The following is a 26,057-nucleotide window of genomic DNA, read 5'->3' on the forward strand; positions in this document are numbered from 1 at the left end:
TCCTCGCGGGAGGCTGGCTACTTGTCGATACGTACCGACCGCATCACGAGCCATGTACCTAGGTACCTACCGTACCTTCCTGGTTGCTCCCCTTGCAAACAAGGCACTACTTTCCGGCAGGTGCTTTCTCAACCTTAGGCCGCTGAGGTCTCTACCGTCTCTCTGAGACTCACTCACTTGCTGGGCAGGTCGTAGGCGTCACACGCTAAGAGCCCGCTCCTTACCGACCGGTCCATCCCAGCACACACCATCCGACCGACCTTCTCTCTTCCAACCTTAGGAGGTCTTCCCCCCCCCCCATTCCCCAATCACCCAGTTGCCAGCACCAACAAGTGCCTCCCTCACCAAGCACCGACGCCATCCATCCATTCACCAGTGCCAGCGCACCCAGCAAATTTTGGCTTTGCACTGACTGACCTTACTGACCTCATTCCCGTCTGGTCTCCCACCTCACACACACACACACACAACCTCCACCACCTCCAGCCGTCTTCGTCTTCGTCTTTTACATCAGACACACCACACACTCCCCTTCTCAACTTACACCACCACACTTGCTTTCTTCCCCCCTCCAATCCCCTCATTTAGAGCTTCTTACTCTTCGTTGTCAACCCATATTCTTTTCTACCAGGAAACATTCTGCCATCTCACTCTCACTCTTGTGTTCCTGTCAAACAGCTCCACAGCAGCCCAATCGCCAGTAGCTTAGCACCCCGTCAACCACGAAACCTAGACACGACCGCGCATTCGTCTTGCCTCAAATCGGCCCCAAAGCAGCACAACAACCACTCGCCCGATATCTCCAGATTCCCGATAGGGTCCCAGCCTTCCACCCAGAAATCCATTCTATCCCAGGTCGCATTGTTGAACATCATGATAGGCCTGTCTCCGAACTACGACTGCCGGCTCCCGAGTTAACAATACCCACATTCGATTGGTATGAGGACTAGACGAGGCTCCATTCCCTTTGCTGTCTCACTTGAAAATCCTCGGCCATGGAAAAGACATCCAGCACCACGAACGGGCCCTCTGACGCAAGCAAGTCACGCATAGAACACACAGAGACGACCATCACTACTCCCTCGACCAACGCCGCCGAGACCCAACCGCACTCTAAACACTCCTCCGCCACAACGTCTTTAACCCCATCACTACACAACTCCCGCGACACCTCCCCGACACAAAAGGCACAGAAGCCCGTCAATACGCCTAAATCGTCATCCACGCCCGGCCTGAGATCGCGCAAGAGCAGCCATCAGGACTTGACTACAGTACGAACGCCCAGATCCAATACCAACATACCAGGACCAGCGACGTCGTCTAGGACACTCTCCGCAGCGACAACTCCCACTTTACTCCCGAATTCCCAGGAATCCTTCCTTAAATCTATCAACCCTCAGAAGGCCCCCCTCAATACCGAGGTAGCTCAAACGAGAGACAGCCCTCGCTGGCCTGTGTCGCCTCGCTTGCGCTCGCCCCCTCCTCAGCTCAATAAGCCTCAAATCCCACCTACTGCACGAAAAGGCGAGCAGGAAGCCCCGAGAATAAATCTCACGAAAGCCTCTCCGTCTCCACAACCGGACCCCCTCCCTTCCATGTCAGAGAGCGAAACCGACGACTCGCAACTACCATCTGGCGTGCGGACCCCAGTAACCGTAAACGGCTCGACTTTGGAAACAGTACAGGAAGTAAGCTTGCCGAATTCGCCAGGTCAAATGGACTCTACGCTGGAACAGGTCAATGAGAAGTTGGCCCACGAGGCTGCTGTGAGTGCCGAAAGCCTGACGACGCAAATGGACAACAATCGCACCATTCGCCTCAGCAGGGGAGCCCTCCAGGCCCACGACAGCATGGGCGACAACGGAACACTCAGAGTGCGATCGCAGAGTACCGCTCCTGTTCCGACCGTTACGCGACAGTCTAGTGTGCTGTCCAACAAGCAAGGCAAGAGCAAGGCAACTGGAGAAGGGTCTTCCCTCATAGTCGAGACGGAAACAGTGTCATCTATTCCCCAGGTGGCATTGGCACCTGCTTCTAAATTGGAAGCTAGCAGCGGCACACTCAGGGCGAAGCCAAGCACCGAGACGATTAGGCCCAAGAAAGACAAGAAGAAGACGAGTCGGAAGCAACCTACAGTCAACTCTGGCAACGGTGAGACACCAGATTCAATTTTGTACTCTTCCAGGACTCTTCGGCATCACCAGCACAGTCTGCGATCAGTGTCTGCAGCAACTGATGCTTTGTCGCCGCTTGAAACAACGTTTTCGGGGCCGCGAGCAGAAATCGTGCGCCCTCCGCGGCAGTTTCGATGTCGCATCTGTATTTCCCTTTGCAACTTACCCATCATACGCACAATACCATTTATGAGCAGTTTACTGACTAGACTTGAATCAGCATCGTCAAAAGCAGATATTTTTGAGGCTAAAGTGGCCAGCGCCGTTGACGAAGCGAATACGTCAGACTCGGAAGAGACATTCGTTTACGATAGCAACCCTCCGGATGTTGAAAACAGGCGCAGATTCCACTCGCGAACACCTAGTGCTACTTCGATGATTAGCCAGGCCGACAGACCTGGCGGTATGGGGATGCGCTCGATTCACGAGGCTCTACAGGGTAGCGGCGCCGCCGCCGCAGCTGTCGGTCTGAAAAAGAGTATGAAATTCGTCAACACGTTCAACAGCAACGGAGCAGAGAGCCTTGGCGTCGATGAAGATGGTAAGGGCAGCGGCAGGAGTGTGGGCCCTGGATCGGGCAGAGGTACGAGTCGGCATCACCACCACAATCACTTTGGTCGCTGGGGTCGACAGCCAGGAAACTCACACCCCTCACTTTTCGACAACGAATCACTCTTTCCAAATGCTGCTCGGTCTAAGCTCTCGGGCAACACTTCGAGACAGTCATCCGGCCCTCCTAGTCCTAGGGTTGCAAGTTCCGCTAGAGGTGGACCGCACGCGCTCGGAAAGCGATCGTCCATTCAGATGGCTCGTTATGATGCGGCCGATGATACCACGACCACTGGCGCTGACGACGAGCGCACCCCATTGATTTCGTCTACAGTAAGGTCTTCGAGGAGGAGTCGACGTCAACCTGCAAATCTGCGGAACCTCGAATCGCAGGCGTACAGGCAGCAACCATCCTATTTGAATAGGTTCGCAGCCTGTTTGGTTGTGACCATGATGTTGCTCCTCGTCATTACTGGCGCGATCGGCTTCATGTTCGCGACCTCGCAGCCGCTGACAGACATCCAGCTGGTATCTGTCAAGAACGTCTTGGCTAGTGACCCAGAATTGATGTTCGACCTGACGGTCAAAGCTCACAACCCCAACATCGTGGTTGTCTCTATTGACCAGGCGAATCTGGAGATATTTGCCAAGTCGCCTCACGCGGGCACCGACTTTGACTGGTGGAAGCGGCCGCATGAAGGGGATTTGGAAGATCCGGACATGAATATTCGCGATGATCCTCCTGATGATCCACCAGACGAAGACAACGCTCCCAACATGCGACTCGGAACCATCATGGAGTTCGACAGCCCGCTATCTTTCGAGGGGTCTTTCTTCAACAAGGGCGTATCGGCATCGACGGGCACCATGAGACTTCATCTTCCAGGCAACCATTCTGCTGGAGGTTCTGAGCGGTGGGGTCGTATCATCCAGGATGAATTCGACTTGATCGTCAAAGGTGTCGTCCGCTATTCTTTACCATTGAGCCAGCGGGTTAGAAGCGCACCCATTTCTGGCAGAACAACAGTCAAGCCAAACTCGGCAAATGACCCTTCTCTCCGACCGAACACTACACTCCCTGGAGAACTACCGGGCCTTGAACCATAAGGTGTCGACACATTCGATCATTTTTCTTTGTCAACTTGTTCTGTATATTGAGCGTGCATGGCATAGCATAGTATTTCAGGGGGAAAAGCGGCGTTGAACGAGGCTTTCCAGCAACAAATGCTTCGGAACAAAGACAGACAAAAGCGAACTGTATATATTTCTCTCATCATCGAGAGCATCGCTGATTACGATGACTCTTGTTTCTCCAGCTAGCGTTTTCACGCAGCTTTTGTTTCTTGCGTTGACTTTCATCATCCGGCCAGACCACAACTTTCGTGGACCACATGCCACTCCTCGGCACAGCAAATCACAGGACAGGACAGCGAAACTCACTCATTCAGGCACAGGAACTTCATATGGGGCAAGGACTAGGACATTTGGGTTTTGCGTTGCTTTCTTCAACAGTATGGGAAATTTTTTATTTTTTTTGCAACGGCTTTTTTCAGGTTTTGGGTTCATTAGAAAGGGAAAAGTAGCAACTACGCTGTTGTAATTGTAACGAAACTTGACGACTAACAGAGGAGATCAGAAGACAAGGATTCAGATCCGCCCACAGAGGTGCGTGACAAAAACAAGAAAGTCAGTTTTGACATGAAGGTTGTGCAGTCTTAGCGAGGATCGTGATGGATAAGGTAGCCCAGAGCTAGGTAGACAGCTAGAGAATGCAGATACTAGCTTCTCTGAGACTGGACATCCACTTGCCATATAGAATGCCTACCTATTTACTCCATACTACGTGGCCCATACGTATGACATGGCCAGAGCCTCAGTTGTACCTCACAGGAGTTGGCCAGCCGAGGATAAACAGATCCCCTCCGCAACCTTGGCCCCCCATCCCCATCCCCATCCCGAAACATGTTTTTGTGCATCTCGCATGACCCTGCCAGCTGGCAGCTCATCAAAAGGGTTTCTGAAGGATGAGGGTTTTCCCACTGACCGCCTTTACATCACAAGGGGACGATCTGTGGGTAAAAAGTAAACAGATCCCCCAAGCAACATGGGGGGGGGGGGGGTTGATGCCCAGGCACCCTTGGAAGTTGGAGGTTGACCTCTCCGATCGGAGGCGGGCCGGGCCCACCGCAACCCTCTATCTGTGTTTTTCTTGCACATCTCTTGTTTGCTTTTTTGTGTTGGCCGTACTCCGTATTATTGCCCTCGGGTTAGGTATTCATACGTAGTTACGCAGTGTACGAATGCGGAGTATGGTACAGAGTACTCCGTATGGAACCTGGCTTTCTCAGTACACCCCCTTTGAAGTATCCGTACGGATGATGAACGATGATGAAATGCGGTAAACCGACCAAGGTACATAAAGAATTGTTGACTGGGGAGATGGAGGGGGGCGGTCACGAGGGGGGATTGAAGACTAAGAGGGTTGATGAGCCTCCTCTGCACCAAAAGCTGGCATCTACATCTGATCCACTCGAGATTCTGCTAGTGATTTCGGAAACGGGCAACTTGGCCGAGCGGTCTAAGGCGCCAGACTCAAGATAAAGGGCGTGTCTAGAAGCAACCCCACACCTTCCCTGATACCAGGGAGCATTCTGGTCTCGAAAGAGGCGTGAGTTCGAATCTCACAGTTGTCATAATTCTTTTTGACTCTTTTGTTAACAGAGAGTTGGTCATTTGAAATGCTGAATGAGTGATGTTCGTAACAGCTCCGTGGTTTTTTACTCGTGTTTGTGGTGCAGGGGTTCTTTCGTTATTCTCGCACTCAAGCGGGCTGAAGATTATCTGGCTTCGCAAAGTGAGCCTGATTATCCGTAGTTACTTACATCCATTATTCAATCTCATGGTAGCCGGGACCCGTAACCATAGGTGTCCATTCACTTCACATGAGAGATCTTGGTGATTTTCTACTGGGCATGAAAAGGGTACCATTTGTGTGAGGCAGTCGGATAAGCTTCGGGACATGTCTTCTTGCGAATTCGTGAACCCCGAAATAACGCAAACGACTGAGTGTATTATGCCATTCGCTGCCTTCCTCCCGAGTCATATAACAACGTTCATTTCGAATCAGCCTTTAATCACTTTGGGCAACCGAGTCTTGCGAACCTAGTAACTCACTCACATCGAGCACAACTTGTTACTGAAAATACCAACACTCACATTCAGAAAACATGCCCGTCATCACCACAAAGGAGCCCGCCTCGGCCGTCGCCGCGGCCCTCGTAGCCGAGGCCAGCGAGTCCAAGCCGGCGTTCCTCGTCGTCTACGCCTCGCACCGCAATGGCAAGTCGTGGTGCAGCGACTGCACCGCCGCGGAGCCGTACATTGAGAAGAAGTTTGGTGGCGGCGAGGAGACCGTCCGGGTCGTTTACGCCGGGTTGCCTGATGAGTGAGTTGACCCTGTCTCCCCCCCTCACCCTATGTTTTCATCACCTTCTTCATGTCTGATACTCGCATGGCCGACTGTATTCCTCTCTATTAGTGATAAGACATTTGTCGTAGAGAATGAATTTTTGAGCTGATTTGACCGCCATGACAGGTGGAGAACGAAGGAGAACCCGTGGAGACAGGCGCCGTTCAACGTGACTAACCTGCCCACCCTCATCAAGGTCTCAGGAGACAAGGTACGTTTACCACATATTCTCTCTCTTCCGCGCGGGGCACGCATTGTTCATGCTACAACATGTACAATCATCTCGTTTGCTCCTTTTCTGTCACATTGAGATGGACTAAAAGTAGCGATACTAACTCATGTAAATGGTAGAAGTGGGAGAAGCTGGTCGAGGCGGACGTCTATGACCAGAAGAAGCTCGATGCCTTTGTCGGCAGCGGCAGCAGCCGTTTGTAACGGCACTGAAAACCCATGAATAAAGAACGAAATGCAATAAGCAAAAAGTAAATCTATAACGGTTCCCAGAGCAGGATGTACCACTCTTGTTTGTCAAGCCCTCAGTGTCAGTGGAACGGAACGGCGCCAGTGAATGTGAGGAATGAGACAGCTGTAGTGTGGAAAGTCTAGACCACTCATGGGGAAAATGGTTCCTGGGAAACACGTAGTGGGAGGCGGCCTGAACTGTTCTATGCTCCCCCAGATTTCCGCCATCGAGTATCCGGTTGTGAGAGGGTCAAGCATGTTTCTCATCCAACCAGTTGGCAATGCACCAAGGGGGGTCTCCTTCTTCATAGTACTCGACTACCACAGATCCTGTCGAGTCAGGTTTTCGAAAGACGTTTGTGTCTATCTATGCATGTGTGCAACCGGATAGTCCGACGGATCAAGGCATGAGAGACAGGATCATAGTCGGGGATGTTGATGAAGGGAAAGTGAAATGGATAGGTAGGTCGGTGTTGCTTGGAAGGGTTTGCAAGATTTGGGTTGTTGCGAATTTCAAATAGCTATTTATCACCGACTTGAACGTTCATTCTATGCCCAAGTGAGCGAGGGACGGTGAGAAATACTTACTATGATGAACTTCTTGAATGGCCTAGCCTCACCATGGACTGCGAACCTCAAAAAGCATATACCCCGTCCCGGGCGTTTGGGACGGGCGAAACATTCACCAGACATGCTAAGTCACGACATCACACATATCATGGTAGACGAGGAACAGAAGTCTAACTAACGTCAATCCATCTTAGCATTACTCATGTATCTATCCAACATTGCGTCTAGCCAGGCCATAGCCAAAAGGACTCATACATCCGTAAAGCCACATCGTAGTAGCAGACGCTTGTCATCAAGTTTCCAGCACCCAATCAAGGTAGTGCTGCCTGTTCATGATCGAAGAAGAAAACACCGCCAGGGAAGCTCCCCTATCCACCTCAATCAACCACATCTCTTGCAGACCATATAATGTCCCTGCCTCCCTCCCTTTCCCCCGTGAAAAACTGAAGACTAGATATAAGTGTAGTGTTTAGTACCCAAAATATAAAAAGGCATAAACATATAGCCATGAGAAGAGGAAAGAAGCCAAACGATAGCATCCACGAAATGGACAGCGCCTCCAGACCCAATGTTTCGTTCGTACACTGCCCGTAAATGCCAACCAAGGCCCCGTGTGCAAAGAGAAAACCAAGCAGCGCAGATCAGGGGGTATCCCGGCTTGTGTTTTATTGCTTTCCTTATCCAACAATGCCAAAGTCCGATACTAAGATGAGGTTGGACAAGAGGGAAGAAATCTATGCGATGCAAAGCAAAGAATGAGGTCATAAACATAACGGCGTCAGTATGTGCCGATTACTCGGGGATAGCTTCGTTGGATCCGGGGGCAGCGGCGCCGCCCTCTTCCTTCTTGCCCCAGCCGGAGGCCCAGCCCATCCAGCTGGATCGCTTGTTGTTTTCTTGCTTGGCCTCATTGTTCTCCTGCACCAGGCGCAGAGGACGGGGCTTGTTGCCAGCGAAAGTGGTCTGCTTCTCGTGGTGTGACCGCGGAGGGGACTGCGAGGGAGGCGTACCCGTGAGGTCGTTCGAGTCGCCGCTGGTGCTCGAGGTCTCACTGCGCATACCGGGGAAGTTTCCTGCGGTGGGTGCTTGCTGGCCACTGGGTGCCCGCGCAGCCGCATTGGGGTTGCCGCCGAAGAAGGTCTGCGACGTTCGCGGAGTACGGGGGGAGCCAAGGGGCGGGGAGATGGGTCCATCCGGTCCCCGGTACATCTGGTTGACGAGGTTGACACCAGTGAACTGCTCGCTCATCGGACGCGCACGGCGGGTGCTGGAGGAACGGGTCATATTCCCGATAGGAATGCGAGGCGCCGTCTCTGGGTCCGTATGTGCCGAGTTGGCTGGCTGGGCCGAAGGCATGTAAGACATGGGCCTTTGTTTGGGCTTGTTCGGGCCGACGGCCATGGTCTTGGCTCGTTGCAATAGCGACGCTCCGGAAGCGCCCTCCTTCGGCGGAGCGGGGAGGTCTTTGTTGGTGTTCGCAGCCGGCTTGATCTCGGTAGAGGTATCCAAGATGTGCTCGAAATCTTGATGCTGCAGGAGCCTCTCGATAATCTTGTTGATGTAGAGGGTCAACGCCTTGTTCTGGTCCTTCATGGACTTGAGCTCCGATTCAAGGCGGCGGGCATGCTCGTTGTCATTGCCACCGGCATCTGATGCGTCCTCGGACAGCTCATCCGCCAAGCTCGCGCCTCCGGATCGGCCCTCCAGCGCATTGAGCGCATCCTGGTTGGCGGAAACACCCATGTAGCTGAAGTCATTCTTAGAGAAATCGCCATTGAGGGTCTTTTCCTGGAGAAGCAATTGATAGCTCTCGTTATCCTCCATGAGACGGGCATTGGCCATGCGGGCTTCCATCAGCAGGCGTTCGACCTCCTGCAGTCTGCCGCCACCCTGGTTCTCAGACTCAACCAGCTTGATTTGGGCCTCGGCAAGTTCGAGCCGCAGAGATTCGATCAGCTTATCCTTCTGGAGCAAAAGCTTCGAGTTGTTCCGGGAGTCGCTGCGGTTGAGGGACGAAGGAGGGGCAAAACTGCCGTTGTCAACGTTGGGAGATGTTGCTGCCGCTGAAGAAATGTTAGCTTTGGGCCTTCTGATTTGACAGAGTGAAACTTGCATTGCCTTGAAGGACGGCCCTCCTCATCATTCCGCTGCGACAAGTTGTCCTTCAGTCTTTGGATGATTGTCTGCATCTCCTCCTCTCTGTTGGACATTTCTTCCTTCTCCTTGGTCATGGAGCTTCGCTCGGCCTCGTAGATTGCTTCCATCTCACGCATCTTCTTGGCGGCATCTCTCTTCTCGTTTCGCAGTGTCTCAATCTGCTCTTCCGTCTCATGCACCTTCTCCTCCAGTTTGGAGGACTCCTTGATTGCATCGTCTAATCTCGTCTGCAGCACTTCGACCTGTTTCCTGTACTGATCAGAGGAGATCTCGGCCTTGGAAAGGCGTTCCTTGAGGTCGTCCAATAGCGCAAGGGTCTCGGCTCTCGCAGCCTCCTCGGCCTCAGAACTGCCATTGCCGTTGCCGTTGCTCAGAACAGAATCCCGTCTTGTTGCGGCTGCACGAGCGGACACGGGAGTTCCTGAGCGAGCAGGTGCTCTGCGCGCAGCAGAAGCGGCGGTGGGCGTGGAGGATCGCGTTGGCGTTCTCGTAGGAGAAGCAGGTGTTGATGCAGAATCTGTAGAGGAAACGCGACCGACGCCCGCAGCGGGCGGTTTCTTTGCTGTAGCAGCTGACATGGTATCGCGGTGAGGGTTTGTTGTGGCGATGGTTGTTGTTGTAGTTCGCAGCGGAGGGTTACCTGGGGAAACGGAGGTAAGCGGGGAGATTCGTCGAGAGGAGAAAAAGGAAGTAAAAAAGAGAGTTGGCGGTCAAGGGCAGTGCGAAAAGTTATTTCTGTAGTGACGATGTTCCGTTCCAGAGAGAAGAGGCTATCTCACCAAATGTATGTAGTCGCTTATTCTTGGAACAGGTGACGCGGAATACACGACAGCGGGAAAGTTGTCGATCGTTGGGCTCCCCAGATATGCGAAAGGCAAATAGTAGCCAAATAGGAGAGTGCGGTGCAGAACGGGAGGGTGTGTAGCAGCAGCTTTGCAAGCTTAAGTCAGACGGTGTCAGCCCCAGCAAGTGCCTCTCATACACCCTAAGTACTTTGTATTCGTAGGTAGGTAGGTAGGCAAGGACGGAGTAACGTAGGTTCTTGCGGTTCCTCTCTTCTTTTCGACGGGAAGTGCAGCGAGTGTCGGTGTCGGTGTCGGTTGTCCAGTCCACAGGTTGCAGTGAATTTCCGATATTTCGGGGCTGCTCCAGGGGGTCTAATTCGCTAGGCCGTGCAGGAAGGGGAAGACGTGGGCCAACCAGGAAACGAGGAATGGAACGAGAACAATGCTCTTCACCCTTCCAACCCCGGCGCCACTAAACGTTTTCGCCGGGCTGCGTTGCTTGAGCGTCCTGCAAGTAGACGGGAATGCCGTGGACGCAGCCAATTACCTTAACTAAGGTTACCTGCGAACGCCTCCTCTGAAGACTGACCGTCACCCAGCAAAGCCCATCCGTAGGTACCTGATCAGGTATGGTAGGTCACCGTGGAACTCTCGGGTGGTTCGACACCTTCTTGACGGCGCAACTTAGTGTGGTAGGTCAGGCAACGAAAACCTTCTCTGGCGTGCTATTTTCGATGAATCTTTTCCCTCCCTTTCAGTCTCTTGTTTGGTCCCGTATTGCGTTGCGCGCTGAGCTGAGACTGAAGTCGTTGGGATGCGTCCGAGGTAACTCTCGTTTCAGTCAATCTCTTGGTCACCCGGTGCTCGCAGCTTGAGTGGATGACGGACAATAACGGCAGTGCCAGGCAGTGGCCAGCGCTGCGAATGAGATGCTGCAGACGCCGTCTCGTATTTGGTTGAGATGGGATGAATGATAACCTTCTTTGGGTACCGTAGAATTTCTTTCCGAGTTTTTGGGCTACTCGGGGAAGCTGATCTCTAGGTGGCCTTTGTGAACTGGAGGATTATCAAGTTCGTTTATAGACCGATTCACTCAGTAATACCACGCTCATCGCGTTCTCAATAACAACAACACGTAGGCCACAAGAACCGTTATGAACGAATAGGATCACAATGCGTTCTGGCTCCCGACTAAAACACCCTCGTTCGCTGTCCAAACAGCCAGGCATTGCCCTTGGTGGGCAGCTCTTGGTCGTGTTCGCTTCACTTTAGCCTCTACTACAACCGTCCGTCTGCTGGTTAACTGTCAAGAGAACTGGTACCTGACAGTAGCAGACAGCCACCAAGCTGTCTTAGCAAGCACATGCAACGGGTAGGGGTCCCGCGCAATCTGCACCCCTATTGTCCCCGTGGTGAGCAGCCGTAATGCGGAGACCATCGATGTTAGTGGGCTCGGCCCGTCTTTGTACCCAGGGATCCCATCGAGTCATTGGACGGCACTTTGCACTTGACCGGCCAGAACTCACCGTGGTGGGAATCGTGAAATTATTCTCATGTTGCCATCAATGCAAAACTTCTGACGGCCTTCCAGATTCAGGTTCAAGGCCTAGAAGCCCTGTCAGACCTCTTGCCAATTTCCCGACCATGAACCGGTAAAATGGTAGGCATCGGGCTCGACAACCAGATGCTGGTTACTTTCCGCGCACAGGGATGGCGGGACGGGAAGCAAGGAGCCAACTCTACAATGGCCAAGGCACTTGACGCCAAGGCCTGGTCGAGGTGTGGTATATGAACCAAGCATCACTCGATGGCAACAAATAATTCTTTGCGAAGTCGGGTTTAGCCAGATACTATTATCTCACATTTGGCTACCATATTATTGGAGTTGGCATGGTGCAATGCATCGGGCCTTCTCAGATTCCAGGTGGCGGGTTCCATCGGTTCAAGTATCACTGGATGTTGGAAGGTATTCGAGATCCAACCGCACAGATGGTCATCGTAAAATGGCTGAGTAACAGGCGAGTCCTTTTTGATTCAAAGTGCCTATGATCTTTCATAAAGTCATGTCCTTTTGACAATCCCGAGGTATCATAGCGACATATCCCTAGCCGCGATCCCGATTTGCGGGACGCATTTTTCCTTTTCCTTCGACCATATTCCCCAACGCCGTTACCAGCCAGACCGGACTCAATCCACTTAAGCGACCTGGTCGCTGAGGATGTCGGAGTCACCGGCATCAATGATGGCCAAGGTACCGCAACGGAAGAGCTTTCCGACGGCAGTTCCCATCTCGATCTGAGGAGGGATAGCAAGTTAGCTTTATTCACCCTCCAAAGCCTGATAGACTTCTTCGCTGGGTTGACCAAGAGACTGGAGGTCTTCGAGATCGGTAGCAAGAGAAGGCAGGGAGCGAGGCGTTGCCAGCTCCCTTGAATGCGAGAACAACTTACGTTGGTGCCACCGAAGTGGTGAACGGGGACCTTGCTCAACATGGCGTAGTACTCGAGCTCAGACTTGCGGAGAGGAGGAGTGTTGCCAGCAATCAGGACGAGCTTGGCCTTGCCGGTGCGGAGGGTCTTGAGGGTCTCCTTGTATCCCAGCACGATGCGACCAGACTTGACAACAAGCGCAAGCTTGCTACGAAGAAGTTAGACATTTGCTGAAGCAAGATAGTTGGATCCAAGCCGGCATACCTGTTGATGGAGTTCTGGTCCTTCTTCGCCTTCTTGATGGGAGCCATTGCGAATGATTTGTCGGGTGAATAGGCTGGGTGGTTAGGTCTGGTGGTCGCTGGGCGTTGAGGCTGGTTGTCGTTCTCAAAGGAAAAAAGATCGCGGAGTTTTGGAGTTTATTTTTTCGATTTGTAAGCCCCACACGCCGGGGAGTCACTTCGGCAAGGTGCACCCAATCAACGGTGCGGATTCACCGCGCTCTTAACCCTAAAGTGGATCCCGGGATGGCCACCTGCTCATTCCGCTTTGCTGAGAAATCAATCGTATTGACCTTGTCTGATCGCAATCGCCGCAACCTATTCAAAAGTGAGTGACGCCCAGGTTCTGGAGACGAATCCCATCCCACCAACTAACCAACCCACAGCAGTAACGAGTGATCCCGTGAGATCTCAATACCGTCAAAATGGCCCGTCGTCCCGCTCGTTGCTACCGGTACTGCAAGAACAAGGTGAGCGACTTCCGTCAAATCCTGGACCCCCGCGAACTCCGACATCCCACGAAATCCCACCCATCGAACGATTGAAATAGGAGGACCGAAGTGCAGGCTGGGAAGAGGCAACACTATCGCAGCGAAGAAGGCGAAATTTTCTCTGCTTTTCGACGATCGGAATGACGCACTTGACGAAGTGGGATGTTGGAGATTGTCGCAGGCCCGGGACCATCATTCAGACTTTGGTCGTCATACTAATCATTTTTTTCCTCAGCCGTACCCTAAGTCGCGCTTCAACCGCGGTGTCCCCGACCCCAAGATTCGCATCTTCGATCTTGGCCGCAAGAAGGCGACTGTCGATGACTTCCCTCTCTGCATCCACATGGTCTCCAACGAGTATGAGCAGCTGAGTTCCGAGGCCCTCGAGGCCGCTCGCATTTGCGCCAACAAGTACTTCGTCAAGACTGCCGGAAAGGAGTCCTTCCACCTTCGCGTCCGCGCCCACCCCTTCCACGTCGTCCGTATCAACAAGATGTTGTCTTGCGCCGGTGCCGATAGACTTCAGACTGGTATGCGTGGTGCCTGGGGTAAGCCCAACGGCACTGTCGCCCGTGTCAACATTGGCCAGATCATCATGTCCATCCGCACTCGTGACTCCAGTACGTTTTACCTCATTCTGAGATTTGTGGGAAATGATGTCACTAACACACAAAACAGACAAGGCCACCGCCCTGGAGGCCCTCCGCCGCTCCCAGTACAAGTTCCCTGGTCGCCAGAAAATCATTATCTCCAAGAACTGGGGCTTCACCCCCCTTCGCCGCGAGGAGTACCTCGAGAAGAAGGCTGCTGGCCGCGTCAAGGTCGACGGTGCCTACGTTCAGTTCCTTGCCAACCACGGCAGCCTCGAGAAGAACATGAAGCGCTTCCCCGATGCTTTCGCCTCCGAGGCTTAAGTTAGTGGTTTCGGCTTTCTTCTGGGATTTGGGTTTCTACGGGCTGGCGTCTAAAGTGGTTGCATGTCAACATGATGAGAGTCATGCCGCGGCAGACTCTAGATAGGAATTCAATCATTGACACTTCACACATCATGCCTCTATGCTACATGACGAATGGGAACGGGATTATCAACTGTGTACTAGCATCATGAGTTGGGCTTTAGAAGACGCTTGATGATCGAGCCTAGCGGGAAATAAAAACAGATACCATCCATCCTTTTTTGAGACCTGCAGAGAGCCAAGATGCGTGAGGCTGAACCAAGGATGATGTCAATCTGAAATGGGAACGTTTTTAGTGACATGCTGTGCCAGACACTTTAGAGCCCGTGGATCACCCGCAGCAGAGGGTGACCCAGCTGAGGACGTGCCCGCCCTCGCGGTGTCACGCGGACGAACCCATCCAACCATCATCTGCTCAGCTTCGCCTAGGATGTCTTGACACTGACAGGAGTCACTGAGAGGGAATCACCTTCTAATTTCAAGAAATGTGGCGAGGTTTGATGCTGTATGTGATGGAGCCTCTGTGATCTGTGAGGCAAATAGTACGTAATTCATGCTGAGAAATGCTCAAAGAGAGAAGGGGAAAAAAATATTGTCCCTTTTCTCCCGGGATCCGGAAAGTGACCGTGATCCGGAAAGTGACCGTGATCTCGTAAGCGCAACGGCTGAATCAGACACCATGAGCTGAGATTCTACGGGCACAGGTCCTGGATACATCTTATGAGCAAAGTATGCAAGAATAGCATCTTACTTGCGTAACTGCGGTCATGTATCGTAGTATTGGGAGCCAGTGCAGGAACAGCCCGACAAACCGCCTGAATAGCAGCCCTGTCAGAGGTGCAGCAGCAGGTGTAAGCGCAGGACGACGGGATGGGTGCGCGCCAGTCAGAGGCCGATATCAGATCTGGGGGCAAAAGGGCGGTTGGCGGGAGTGAGATTGGGGTGGTGCAGACACCGACCAACGGAGAACCTGGAACAAGCAGGCGGTCGAGCCGACGAGCCAACTCTCTCAGTGTGGTGTTAGTACTCCATACTTGAGTAGTAGGACTCAGAAGGGGGACGGTGTGGTGGTGCAGCGTGGGCGGCGATCAGGTCCCACCGAGATCCCAGGTGACCTAAATGACGTTATCGGGATTTCGGATGGTGCTCGGTGTGAGACCTTTTGGAGAGACGTTGGGATAGGGAGGTACCGGTCCGCAGAGTTTAGGACGTCTTTCTGGACTCTGGACTCCCGGGTTGTTTGGTTGAGGGACCCGGAAAGTACCTTGGGACCCTCTGACTCCTGAGAGTTTACGACTCGTGAGAGGTTCGAGAAACCTCCCCAAGCTTGCTCCGAAAGTCGGCATGTTGGACGCCAACTACCCGAAAATGAGCGAAAAGAGTCAGTTTTCAGAGCATCCAGAGTGGAACGGTGACAAATTGGACAAATTTTCTCCTGTCCCGTTCCCCCTCCCGATGCTGAATGGGCCCTTAGCATATCTAGTAGACTCGGAGCTGGGAGGGGCATTGATCTCGGTGATAAGCTGATGGGTGGTTGTCTCCCATTTGGATGGGATTCCTAGACTGCGACTGGCAAAGAAGGCATTATGGCAAGCATGGATCTGCTTGTTGGTCGGGAAAAGATAGCCACAAACGTGACACGAACCCCTCGGTGGCTTTACGTACGAGACAGATGATATTCTACGGAGTACAGGAAGAACTGGCCAAGGACAAAAGGCTCCGTTTTTTGTTGTCTCCAGTTTGGAAGGTGTTCTTGGGATGATGTTGGCTCCATCTGCTGGGCGTATCTGCAACCGTCGTGCGAAGTTGGCGGTATGCTATGATGATAGTGAGAAGAGGAACCAGGAAATGACACGAACATAGCCTGACCTGCTCTCTATCCCGTATCTGCTCTAGAAGTGCTCGAACTTGCGTGCTCGCGTTGCCAGAAAAACAAAACAGAGTTCATAGCTCCCCCCTCCATTCGAGTGTTACCGCCATGTCTCATCAATCATCATGTCCGCCGCTCAGGGCGCATCTGAACTATTGCATACGGGAAAGGTGTGGCAGACCCTCCGCGCAGCCAGTAGACGGCGAGCCAGCCAGCCTCTAAGAGGGCCCTAACGCCATCAGCACCTCATCAGTCAAATCAGCCCAGCTTACAAGTCTGTCCATGTATGAAGTGGGTGAGTGGGCTGTCACCTTTGGGACGCTCAGGCGTTCTGACACTCTGGGGGAAGCATGGCGGATGGACGTCGTGGTGATCTCTTTCTTGCTTTCCCTTCTAAGTAGACCACCTCAAATGAGGACGGAGGACAGAAACAGGTAGCCCGGAGCTTGTATTCCCCTCCTCAAAAGCTTGCTGCGCAAGACTGCAGTTTGGACTTGGGGTACCTCTCCAATCCCCCCCTTGCGTTTATTTCTTCTTCCTCTTCTTCTATCTGCTCAACCGACAACCGGAATGTCCCAGAGTCATGGATCAAAGTCAAAGGTTCCATGGAGTTGAGGTGGTGGTTTTGTTCTTGGATCCCTTGCCCGCCGCACGCGAGCACATCATCCACACCCCATTTCACTACGAACTTGCGCCATTCACCCGCCTGTCCCCCCTTCCAGACTCCAGTAGCCGTACCTTGTGGCTCCTCCAATCTGCTTTTTTCCCATGGGCTCTCTGCGTGTCTCTGTGTCTCCAACGGCTTGAGGTTATTGTCTGAGAATACCGCGCCTGTCCCGTCCCGCCGAGTTTGCCCACTTGTTCGGGGTTACTCGTAACGGCGCGCGGTGCAAGGTACATGACCGAAATGGTAGGTGCTGTGTACGGAGTACTGAGGTACTTACTTGGCCTGCACCCGCCCTTTTTAGTCGGTGACGCCTTAATCAGTGACAGACCCCATCCACGGCCACCGTCATCCTCTCTTTTCTGGCTGTGGCCCAGTAGGAGAGATCCACCCCTCACACCCCCCCTTGTCCTCCTCTTATCATCCATCCCGCTTTCTTCCTTCCTTCCTGTCCGCTGTTGGTTCCAGTAAACTGCTGCCACATATATCCAGTGTGTGGCCTGTATCCGACCACTTCTTGACCTCTTTCCTATTATGTATGCCTGATCGACCTCGACCTTGAACTCGTCCTGTTCACCGACTTTAAAACGTTGTCAAACGACAAACATACAACACTTGAACTAAACACGCTATTAATACGGGGCGCCGTTATCGAGGCGTCACTGCGATACCGCGACTGGGGGGGCCTTATCGTGATTGTTCGCCCATCCTTTATCGGACGAACACAACTCAACTACTTACATACCTCTTCGGCCTGTGTTTATTCCAACTCGACGACTTGGCAACAAGACAAACACGATGGCTTTCCATCAACCTACCCGGCGACCTTCGCAGCAGCGTGCTGTCCGCCCTGTGCAAGAGGAGGATCGCGACATTCCCCAACTCCACATCCAAGATCCTGTTGCTACCGATGCCTCCCACTCGTGGGTACTCTTCGAACCAGCCGATGACACGACGACAGCTTCTTCCTACCTCGGCGAAGAGGAGGAGTCACTTCCCACACCGGGCCGATCCAGACTCAGTGACATAGGCAGCCTCAACACGTTCCTACACTCGGCCCGCGACACAGAGTCCCGGCAGTCGGGAGTCCTTTCAAGTGCCATCGACGAAGAATCAGTCGAGGACGATGCTGAACTCGACAGCCTCGACAGCCACCTCCCCGAATTTAGGACGGTTCCAAGCCTTTACACACATTCTGCTGGTGCCGCCGGGGCGCAAAGCGTCCCTGTACTCCCTACACATGATGGCCTGGGCTCTTTCAGGCTAGACGACCCTGAGGTCCAGGAGCAGCTCTATGCATTTGAGAGATTCAACCCCAGACATGTGCGAAGGCGCCGCGAGAGTCTCGAGCTTGCTCAGCTTGAGATGGAAATCGAGGAGGAACAAGAGACACACAAGATGCAGAGAATCGAGGCTTGGCGCCTGGAGCAGAGTCGCATCTTATTAGAGGAGATTAGTAGGGAGACCAGACGGCGGCGGCAGTCCATGGTCTCAGTCAGACCAACGGTGACGACGGAAGAAAAGAAGGCCGAGGACGTTGCAAGCTTAAGTGCTATCGGAAATGAAGATGATGCTGACAGCATGGACTGGCACTACGAGTCGACTGACACCCAGGATAATGAGCGGGGCCTGCTCGCCAGGATCACCCGCAAGGTCCTCAACGACCTGGGCATCGACGAGAGGTTACTCTCAATCTTGCTTGGAGAGCAACTGCCGTCAGACGATGACTTGTCAACAACTCCCAAGACGGGCGCAGATTTATCCAACACACCCACTCAACAGTCCAATGACTCATCTTGGCAACTGCGGGCGTTGGATTGTGTCGCAAAAGAGCTTGGCCTGATGGTCAACCAGCTTTCGCCGCATCATCACCCTGGTGCCTTCTCGACATACACTCGCATGCAGCAAATGCCCATTCCATATGCGGGCCTGCCAGCTATACCAGAGGCGAGCGCTGATACGGCCATGGCTCCCGTGGCACGAGAAGCATCGACCAAGATGCCCGAATTCCAGCCAACAATGGTTCAACACGCGCGCCCCATCAACATCCCCGCTACCCGGCCCCAGTCGGATCCTCCCGTGCCTTTGACTAGGGATGAGTCAACCCCATTGCCTGCTACTTTCACCCAAGAGGAGTGGGAGCAAGACTTGGACGTCAACCTCGTGTTTAGGTACTTGCGATCCCGTTTCAGCTCGCGGTCGACACCTTCATCTACTTTTATAACCGGTACTTCCCACCTTGCCACCTCATCAACGCCAGATACAGCAGCTAAGGCCGCGCGGGTGCGTCAGCATCACCCGCTCGTCTCCCGGGCCCGACAGGTAGAGCGGAGGACATTCAAGGCGACGACACCATCTAGCCCCGCCGCCATGAGGCACGCGTCCAGCTGCGCGAGCCAAAGCACACGACGGTCGGCGAGACGAAGCAGCGTTTCATCACGGCACTATTGGGATATCGGAGGTTCCATCGGAACGGGATCAGTCATCGCTTCGGTGGGCCCGATGGGCAGCTGGGGCGAAGTCTGAGTAAATCAGAGCATCAACAACAGCCGGGCAGAGTCATTCGTCTCATTTCCACTCTCTGAAGCCGCTACTAGCGGCGACGTATGGGCGTCTGTTCACAATAGATGTGTATTACTATTTTGGGTCAGCGGGAGTTGTCGAGAACTGTCGCTTGTTTGACGGGTATTGGGAACAGCATTTGCATATCATATCATGACGATTAAGGGACTTAGAGCTACTAAGCATCTACAGATCATATAAACATTATTGAGTTTGCGTAATTGAAACATCTTGGCCACTCATCTGAAAGTATTTACTTGCATGCTATTACTGGGTATTGATGGATTTCGTTTTCTGGTGATGTTATCAGTGGATGATGCGTACACTGAGATATGGTACTAGTCTCTTTGACGGGAACGGAGGATTGACACTTGTCTCAAAAGGTAAGAAAGACGTACCGGGAAAGGAACGAACCAGTCCTCCGGGCCTTTGGCCGGTGGACCGGCTAGGCGGCGGCACATGTGGAGCCTTGGCCCCCGAGCGGGACGGGTTGAGTGACACAATCAAACTTGGCAACTGAGCCGACGAGTAACCTACCTGCTTAGTCCGAGGCAGATGCATGGCGAAAGTGAGCTTGCGATAAAACCATCCGTCGTTCACACATCTCATCTCGACTACTCGAAACGAACGATCGACAATGGATATATCCCTCAAAGCTCGTCACAAGTTCTCCACCTTTAACCAGTCAGCGGTGCAGATGGGGGTGTACTCCGTAATGCTGTGACTCCCATTTCCCATCACCATGTTCACAGTTCCTTTCCTGGGATCACCTCACTATGGAATACGGAGGAAGGGCTCACACTCAGTTTGCAGCCAACGATGCATGGCGAGGCTTGACTCCTAGGTTTGCACAACCTGACGACGCCGAATCTTTTAGACAAGGCTGGCAGCGAATTTCCCACATGCTGCTTTGCCTGAAAACCAGTCATTTGATCAGGGCTGCCTCACGTACAGGGCGGGATCGCCGTGCGGGACCCCGGACGGAACGCCTCACGGGTGTTGCGAATGGATAGCATCATTGAGCGTCAGCCTAGCGCGTGCTTGTGTGCTTGGGTCTTTTGCCCATCAAGCGACTAAGCCTTGGACCTAGAAATCCAGGGTTCTGTCCGTCCGTCTGCGTCGTTCACGCCCATCACGGCCATCAGGCTTAATCCCGCCGCGCCTCGTGGATCTCGCGAGAACACCCCTCCAACGTTTATAGAAACGAAGAGTGCGCAATCGACTGCGCGGACAACGCGTGCTTTGCTTCTTCTTTGCTTTGTTGTTCTTTGCCGCCGTCCCCAGGTTTTGATCTGTGCTGAATTGTTTGAGAAAAGAAAGTTATAGTGTATAGTCGATCCAACCACGTCAAATCAATGATAGTGGCTCGGATTGTGTCCTTCCATCTCTGGAATGGAACGGCCATCTTAATCGTTGCTTTGTTGACCTACCCCTCCACAATGGCATACCCCTTGCCTTGCTCATCCATCGTCTTCGTTACAGTGGAGCATATTGTTTGGAACTAAGAGCAGAACCAGGGATTGACTACAAGGTCACGGTGAGAGAAACGACTCCTGGTCGATGGTATCAGATCCGCCGTGAACGTTGGAGTCGTGACACGGAAAGATACAAAGATACCCGGTCATGCAAAGTTGCGGTGGAAAAGTGGCTGGCGAGGACCTCAGGGAAAGAAGGGGGGCCCGAGTCGCTCGAGGTTTGGCGTTGGGCCAATGGGATGCTTCCGCTACATGCCAATCGGGGCTCCGAGGACGTGGAGCTTGCAGGGATACGCGGGCGGGGCCAACAAGCTGGACACTTTAACCCATGGCAGGCAAGCAAGAAGAAGACGCGTTTCTGGTCGTGGACATCCAATCATTCGTAATCCTTGCGTCTTTCTTTTTTCTGATGTCTTTTCCCCCTGCTTTCTTGGTCTGCTGGTCTGCTCTCGCGCCTGCTGTGAGGTGGGCTTGCTTCAGGTTCCCATGGCGCCATGGAGGCCTGCAACAGGCCTGGCCGGTTAAGAAACAGCGCGGCAGAAGCGCTCATGCTGCACAGCTATCGGTAGGTAGCTTCCTGCAGACTTGCACTGAAGTCCACCACATCTCTTCCCAAGAGAGGCGAGAGGCGCCCACTGAGCTTTCTCCTACAGCGCCAGGCACACCTACACACCCACACCTATCCTTAGTGTATCCGTAATGCCGCATCACAGCTTGAATTGCCGCCATCTCAACGCAATTCACACCACGGCTTATACGAATATACGGACCATGTTATCTTTATTTTGACAGACTTCAAACGGCAGCCTTAGGACGGCAGTCGAGATATCAGTAGACCCCTGTAACTCCTTTCGAGTCATTCCTGCCAACCTGCATAAGCCCACCCGCTTCGCTAACCCATTGTGACCTCGAGCAAACGGTATCCGTAAACCTGTGCTGAGCGAAGCTCGCTGCTTGAACTTGTTTCTCTTCTCCACCTTTTCGCATGCCTCGTTCCTAATTACCCGTCTCCCTCGTTCCCGGTTACTTGTCGCGCATTTCCCTTCCAGTGCTGCTGCTCCAGGTTCCCACTTCCTCCGCCTCGATTAGCCCATCCGCCCATCAACCAGCGCCCAGGTTCCTCGGTCGTGCTTGTGCTGCCCAATCCAGTAACCGCCTCACTTTCTATCAACAGCATCTCCCCCACCACTCAATTGTTCGCTCTCGTTCGCCTAGGCGTCGCAACACGATCCGTACATTTCTTCACCAAGCCGGCGCATGCAGATACAAATAAGACGAAGCTTCTCGCGAATCCGACCTCCCGTTCCCGATTTGTTATACATCTATTCCGTCACGGGTGCGTGTTACGGCCTGAGGGTTTCCCCGGTTGGCTTGCGAGTGCCGGCCAGCTTCCATCCAGGATATATCTCCCATTATTGGACAGAGGATCAGAGGGCTAACTACCACAGCAGCTGCAATGTTCTAGGTCTCTCGGATTGCGACCCAGCTGGGCCCTGGTTTGGGCCGCATAGGCATTTCCTTCGTCTCGTTTCAATCAACTTCATCCATCACACCGACACCGACACACGACAACAACCTACATCGTCGACCTCCCATCCCAGCTCACCGGGACCCAAGCTCCTGCGCCATCCCATCGCCGTCCGAACATCTCGCGACTTCCCCGATGAGCATTGCTGCCGCCAATGGCAACAACACCTTTTGATCCCCCTCTACCGGGCTCTTCATTCTTCGATATCTACAACGATGGCGCTGCCCAGCGCAATCCCGTTCCACTCCCTGGAGGAGCATGCAACTATGTGGACTTAACACCTGGCGCCAACGGAGCCAAGTGCGGATGCCGTCGATTCTGGAGTCGCTTCGCCGCCGGTAAGGCATATACGGATAGCCTGGGATCTGATAACTCCGTCTGGTGCATGTGTTCGCATCACGCCTGCTTTCACGATGACGGACGCGCCGCGAGCGAGGCTCCAGCACCCGCGCCCGTGTCTGCGCCCACCCCCGCACCTATCGCCCACGTCCCTCGCCAGGAGAACGAGAGACCAAGGATGTCCAGGGAGCCACTCAGCCCGGTACAATTGCCAGATATGTCGTTTCGTATGCCCACCGGATTTCCCCCGACTACGGATTTCATGAACCTGGATACTGCCATGGCGATATCTCCGAGCAAGCCCGAGGAACCAAGGACCCGTCACATGGATCATATTAGCCAGCGTCCAGAGTCTACTTTACAGGATACGTTAAGCTGGGGCGATTTCATCCAGTCCCAGCCCGGAAATGGTTCTACTTCATTACCACCAATACCAGCACAATGCTTAATGCAATCTCAGCCCAGTTCTACGACATCTTCTAGCCAAGCACGCTATCTTCGTCCATTCTCTGGGAAAGGCCTCCAAACACTTAGTGGTGTTGCTACTTCTAACGTGCAATCTCTACGGAAGGATAGATTCCAGGATGCCAACACTTCTGCTCCACAGGATCAACTCACCAAGGACAACGCCAGCGCAATGATTGTTCACAGTGATCATGGTGCAGACACTCCAAGGGCTCTGTCTCCCTGCGTCCGAAAGGAGGATGCTGTTTTTGCCGGACCTTCCCGCGATACGTTTCGCCATATATCGGATACAGTTCAAGGTCATGAACACCGGCTCGAGAGACTGGAAAATGATTCATTCTCCGCTGCCGGGCACGATGAGTGTCATGAGAAGCATGACGCCACGGATCTCCGCGTGACTGACCTTGAGGTCCGCTTCGAGGAAGTTGAAAAGCTCATTAATGATAACGGCAGTGTTGTAGGTCGCCTCGCCGACCGACAGACGTTTGACGAATCGACCAACAGCGTTGTTTCAGTCGCTACAAGTACGACTACCGCGCGAGCCGGCCATTCTGGCGAAATCATTAGCCAGATGCAGATGCTGCAGTCTCAGATCCTCCAGCTTCAGTCACAGCTTCCCACACTTACTCGGCCTTGGGAAATCGAAGTCGTGTTTCTACCTTTTCCGTTGAGGAGGGTCTGGGTAGAGCTTCAGGATTTCAAATCCGACGGTCCTTCGAGCTTGGATGAATGGACTCAGATGCCCAACACCATGAGCTCTCACACACTTAGAGCACAGTCACCTTTCTGCGCAGAATGGGCCGATCCAGGACATGACTACGCGTGGTTGATGGCAAAGGCCTGTAGTCCTACTAGTATCATCAACAGCAGACTCAAAAGCCGCGGCCTAGTGCGTACCATTTCTGTCAGAGGGTCAGACGCACGAAGTGTCCAGGCAGCGATCCATACTGCATTTGGTACCACCTTCACCGAACTCTCTCGCGGCACACGTTCAACCTCACGTCGGCGCAGCCTCGACAATAAGACCAGCCGCTTTTTGGGCCTGCAGCAACCATGGGTACCGCTCCGCAAGATCCACAAGGACTCCCGCCTCCGATTTTTGACGCCGGCAGAGATGGTAACGCCTGCCCTCTGGGACGTGTCGTTTCTCAACTCTGTAATTATGCGATCTTCTGAACCGCGTCTGTTCATCACGCAGCCTGAGGCCTATCTTCAAGATCTGCCATCATATGAGAGCGGTTGGAGTTGGCAACGCCTTCGCGAAATGAGCCGTTTCTACCCCGATTCCCAAGCTACTCAGGAGGTCCCCGAAGCCGACGCGAAAGAGGACCACTGGACCTGGAATGACCACCTTGACGAGACCGCGAGCGCGCCATCTTCTCTTGGTATACGTCAAGCTGGCCAGCGAGTGTCCGCGTCCCCTTCGCTACATCATATTGCGATTCAGTCTTCTATGCGATCATCCAGTCCTATGGTAGCTCGTGGGCAAACTCCTGTCAGGGACGGAAGGATTACAAAGCCATCCTACATTCGCACTGCCTCGCTACCTCCTTCAGTTCCTGCCAACATGTCGCCGTCGCAGATCAAACGCCGTGTATCATCTTTCGGCCAGAGGGCAGCTGCTCCAGTCCGGCCGAACCCTCCCAACATTTCGACTGCTTATAAGCGGCGCCGCACGACTCGTTCGCCGAGCCGCCCTCTCAACACCCCTCGGTGGACTGTATCGCCAAGCCCGATGCCCGGTGTCATTCCCTCTGACGAGCGGCACCCGTCCACCCGCGGCATCACACCCCACTACTATGCAACCCCGTATAGCAACGCACCGCTGGGCGAGACCCGTCCGCGCGGCACGGGCATGGTGGTGGATGATACTCCCGCCGACGATGACGAAAACCTTGATCCGGATTACGGAAGCACCAACCCTTACGATGACGATGACGACAGCGACTACAGCGTCGAGGTGATGGCCCAGGTGCCACCGGAACGTGAGGGTGACTCATCGTTTTCGCGGCAGGTCCATCTGCCTGAGGACGAGCCTTGGCCCGGCATCGAGGACCAGGAACACATGTCCGACGGGGAGAACATTGACCCGCTCTTCTCGCCGACGGCCGAGGACGACGTTCACTCGGAAGCAAGCAGCCAGCCGTCCGAGTATCCTAGCACCCAGCGTGGCTGGCAGGTGCCTGGCGCCGACGATGGCGTAGGATTTCGTATCCACGAAGACGCCGATCGGATGCAGCATGGCTGGAACTAGGGCATTATCTGATGCTCACCATATTTCCACATACGTTGCTATTTGTTTTTATTTTAACGAAGATGACGCAGCGAGTCTGGGGAGGTTGAGGCTGTTTTTGCAAACAGTGTACGTGTTCGTGTCTGTCATTCGGCGTTTACAAGGCGACTTTATCTATGGCATGGCGTTCAGATGGCGCTAAGGTTGTATGCTTTTGTTTCTCTGTCATCTGATGATCTATGAGAGCTTGATGTAGTGAGAGTCGGCGACGGAAAGGGGCTTATCAGATTGGTCCTTAGATCCTCGGGTGGAAAAGATGGGAACGAGTAAGGGGTTGCTGGACAAGTTTGCAGAGAAAAAGCACCGATCTACCATTGAGGAATATGATTGTCGCCATGCCTAGCGAGCTGGGATAGCTCGCAATCTACACTTTATTTGTTATTGTACAGCTAGAATAGCAATAACTCCCATACTACAATTATATCACATTACACCAGAATCTTACAAGATCGTTTGTCTGGGTGAGACTGAGCGATGAATCTCAGTGTGTATTGAAGTTCACAGCCGGGCGAAGCAAGGTGGAAATCTTTGATCAAGA

General features: G+C 53.4%; 9 protein-coding genes and 1 non-coding gene across 10 annotated transcripts; 8 read left to right on the forward strand and 2 right to left on the reverse strand.

Annotated features, from left to right (window-relative positions):
* Positions 1-995: 995 nt before the first annotated feature.
* BDP81DRAFT_445177 (phospholipid metabolism enzyme regulator) lies at positions 996-3,830 on the forward strand (the record flags this gene model as incomplete). Its single annotated transcript, XM_060591919.1, has 4 exons — positions 996-1,271; positions 1,371-1,688; positions 1,737-2,151; positions 2,395-3,830. The coding sequence occupies 4 exons, from the start codon at positions 996-998 to the stop codon at positions 3,828-3,830; spliced, it is 2,445 nt and encodes an 814-aa protein (XP_060450359.1).
* Positions 3,831-3,925: 95 nt separating this feature from the next.
* BDP81DRAFT_81213 (uncharacterized protein) lies at positions 3,926-4,489 on the forward strand. Its single transcript, XM_060596321.1, has 2 exons — positions 3,926-4,302; positions 4,360-4,489. The coding sequence occupies exons 1-2, from the start codon at positions 4,021-4,023 to the stop codon at positions 4,423-4,425; spliced, it is 348 nt and encodes a 115-aa protein (XP_060450360.1). The 5' UTR covers positions 3,926-4,020; the 3' UTR covers positions 4,426-4,489.
* BDP81DRAFT_81204 (uncharacterized protein) lies at positions 4,455-4,852 on the forward strand. The gene has a single exon (XM_060596320.1). The coding sequence runs from the start codon at positions 4,585-4,587 to the stop codon at positions 4,807-4,809; it is 225 nt and encodes a 74-aa protein (XP_060450361.1). The 5' UTR covers positions 4,455-4,584; the 3' UTR covers positions 4,810-4,852.
* Positions 4,853-5,282: 430 nt separating this feature from the next.
* BDP81DRAFT_t35 lies at positions 5,283-5,416 on the forward strand. The gene has a single exon. It is a non-coding gene; the product is annotated as a tRNA-Leu (tRNA).
* A 534-nt stretch (positions 5,417-5,950) lies between these two features.
* On the forward strand, positions 5,951-6,627 carry BDP81DRAFT_445178 (uncharacterized protein; the record flags this gene model as incomplete). Its single annotated transcript, XM_060591920.1, has 3 exons — positions 5,951-6,168; positions 6,319-6,403; positions 6,544-6,627. 3 exons carry the CDS (start codon positions 5,951-5,953, stop codon positions 6,625-6,627), a joined length of 387 nt encoding a protein of 128 aa, XP_060450362.1.
* A 1,389-nt stretch (positions 6,628-8,016) lies between these two features.
* Positions 8,017-9,959, reverse strand: BDP81DRAFT_457242 (uncharacterized protein; the record flags this gene model as incomplete). The annotated part of the gene is made up of 2 exons (XM_060593262.1): positions 8,017-9,287; positions 9,353-9,959. The coding sequence occupies 2 exons, from the start codon at positions 9,957-9,959 to the stop codon at positions 8,017-8,019; spliced, it is 1,878 nt and encodes a 625-aa protein (XP_060450363.1).
* A 2,403-nt stretch (positions 9,960-12,362) lies between these two features.
* On the reverse strand, positions 12,363-12,906 carry BDP81DRAFT_457243 (ribosomal protein L7Ae/L30e/S12e/Gadd45 family protein; the record flags this gene model as incomplete). The annotated part of the gene is made up of 3 exons (XM_060593263.1): positions 12,363-12,461; positions 12,617-12,803; positions 12,860-12,906. The coding sequence occupies 3 exons, from the start codon at positions 12,904-12,906 to the stop codon at positions 12,363-12,365; spliced, it is 333 nt and encodes a 110-aa protein (XP_060450364.1).
* Positions 12,907-13,037: 131 nt separating this feature from the next.
* BDP81DRAFT_81263 (ribosomal protein L10.e) lies at positions 13,038-14,442 on the forward strand. The gene is made up of 4 exons (XM_060596322.1): positions 13,038-13,204; positions 13,263-13,346; positions 13,603-13,987; positions 14,046-14,442. Exons 2-4 carry the CDS (start codon positions 13,302-13,304, stop codon positions 14,279-14,281), a joined length of 666 nt encoding a protein of 221 aa, XP_060450365.1. The 5' UTR covers positions 13,038-13,204; positions 13,263-13,301; the 3' UTR covers positions 14,282-14,442.
* Positions 14,443-17,655: 3,213 nt separating this feature from the next.
* On the forward strand, positions 17,656-19,383 carry BDP81DRAFT_445182 (uncharacterized protein; the record flags this gene model as incomplete). Its single annotated transcript, XM_060591921.1, has 1 exon — positions 17,656-19,383. The coding sequence occupies one exon, from the start codon at positions 17,656-17,658 to the stop codon at positions 19,381-19,383; it is 1,728 nt and encodes a 575-aa protein (XP_060450366.1).
* Positions 19,384-22,220: 2,837 nt separating this feature from the next.
* On the forward strand, positions 22,221-25,958 carry BDP81DRAFT_415456 (uncharacterized protein). Its single transcript, XM_060589457.1, has one exon. It carries the CDS (start codon positions 22,577-22,579, stop codon positions 25,478-25,480), a length of 2,904 nt encoding a protein of 967 aa, XP_060450367.1. The 5' UTR covers positions 22,221-22,576; the 3' UTR covers positions 25,481-25,958.
* The last annotated feature ends 99 nt before the right edge of the window (positions 25,959-26,057 follow it).

This window comes from Colletotrichum phormii, assembly GCF_030913505.1.
Source record: "Colletotrichum phormii strain CBS 102054 chromosome Unknown BDP81scaffold_2, whole genome shotgun sequence".
Classification (NCBI taxonomy): domain Eukaryota; kingdom Fungi; phylum Ascomycota; class Sordariomycetes; order Glomerellales; family Glomerellaceae; genus Colletotrichum; species Colletotrichum phormii.

Bases quoted from the DNA above. Each gene is read 5' to 3' on its own strand.
- BDP81DRAFT_81213 (XM_060596321.1), top strand. From the start codon at position 4,021: ATGACTCTTGTTTCTCCAGCTAGCGTTTTCACGCAGCTTTTGTTTCTT. The intron at 4,303-4,359 runs GTAGCAACTACG...AGAGGAGATCAG, and splicing joins GGTTCATTAGAAAGGGAAAA to AAGACAAGGATTCAGATCCG.
- BDP81DRAFT_81204 (XM_060596320.1), top strand. From the start codon at position 4,585: ATGGCCAGAGCCTCAGTTGTACCTCACAGGAGTTGGCCAGCCGAGGAT.
- BDP81DRAFT_81263 (XM_060596322.1), top strand. From the start codon at position 13,302: ATGGCCCGTCGTCCCGCTCGTTGCTACCGGTACTGCAAGAACAAG. The intron at 13,347-13,602 runs GTGAGCGACTTC...TTTTTTCCTCAG, and splicing joins ACCGGTACTGCAAGAACAAG to CCGTACCCTAAGTCGCGCTT. The intron at 13,988-14,045 runs GTACGTTTTACC...CACACAAAACAG, and splicing joins CATCCGCACTCGTGACTCCA to ACAAGGCCACCGCCCTGGAG.
- BDP81DRAFT_415456 (XM_060589457.1), top strand. From the start codon at position 22,577: ATGGCAACAACACCTTTTGATCCCCCTCTACCGGGCTCTTCATTCTTC.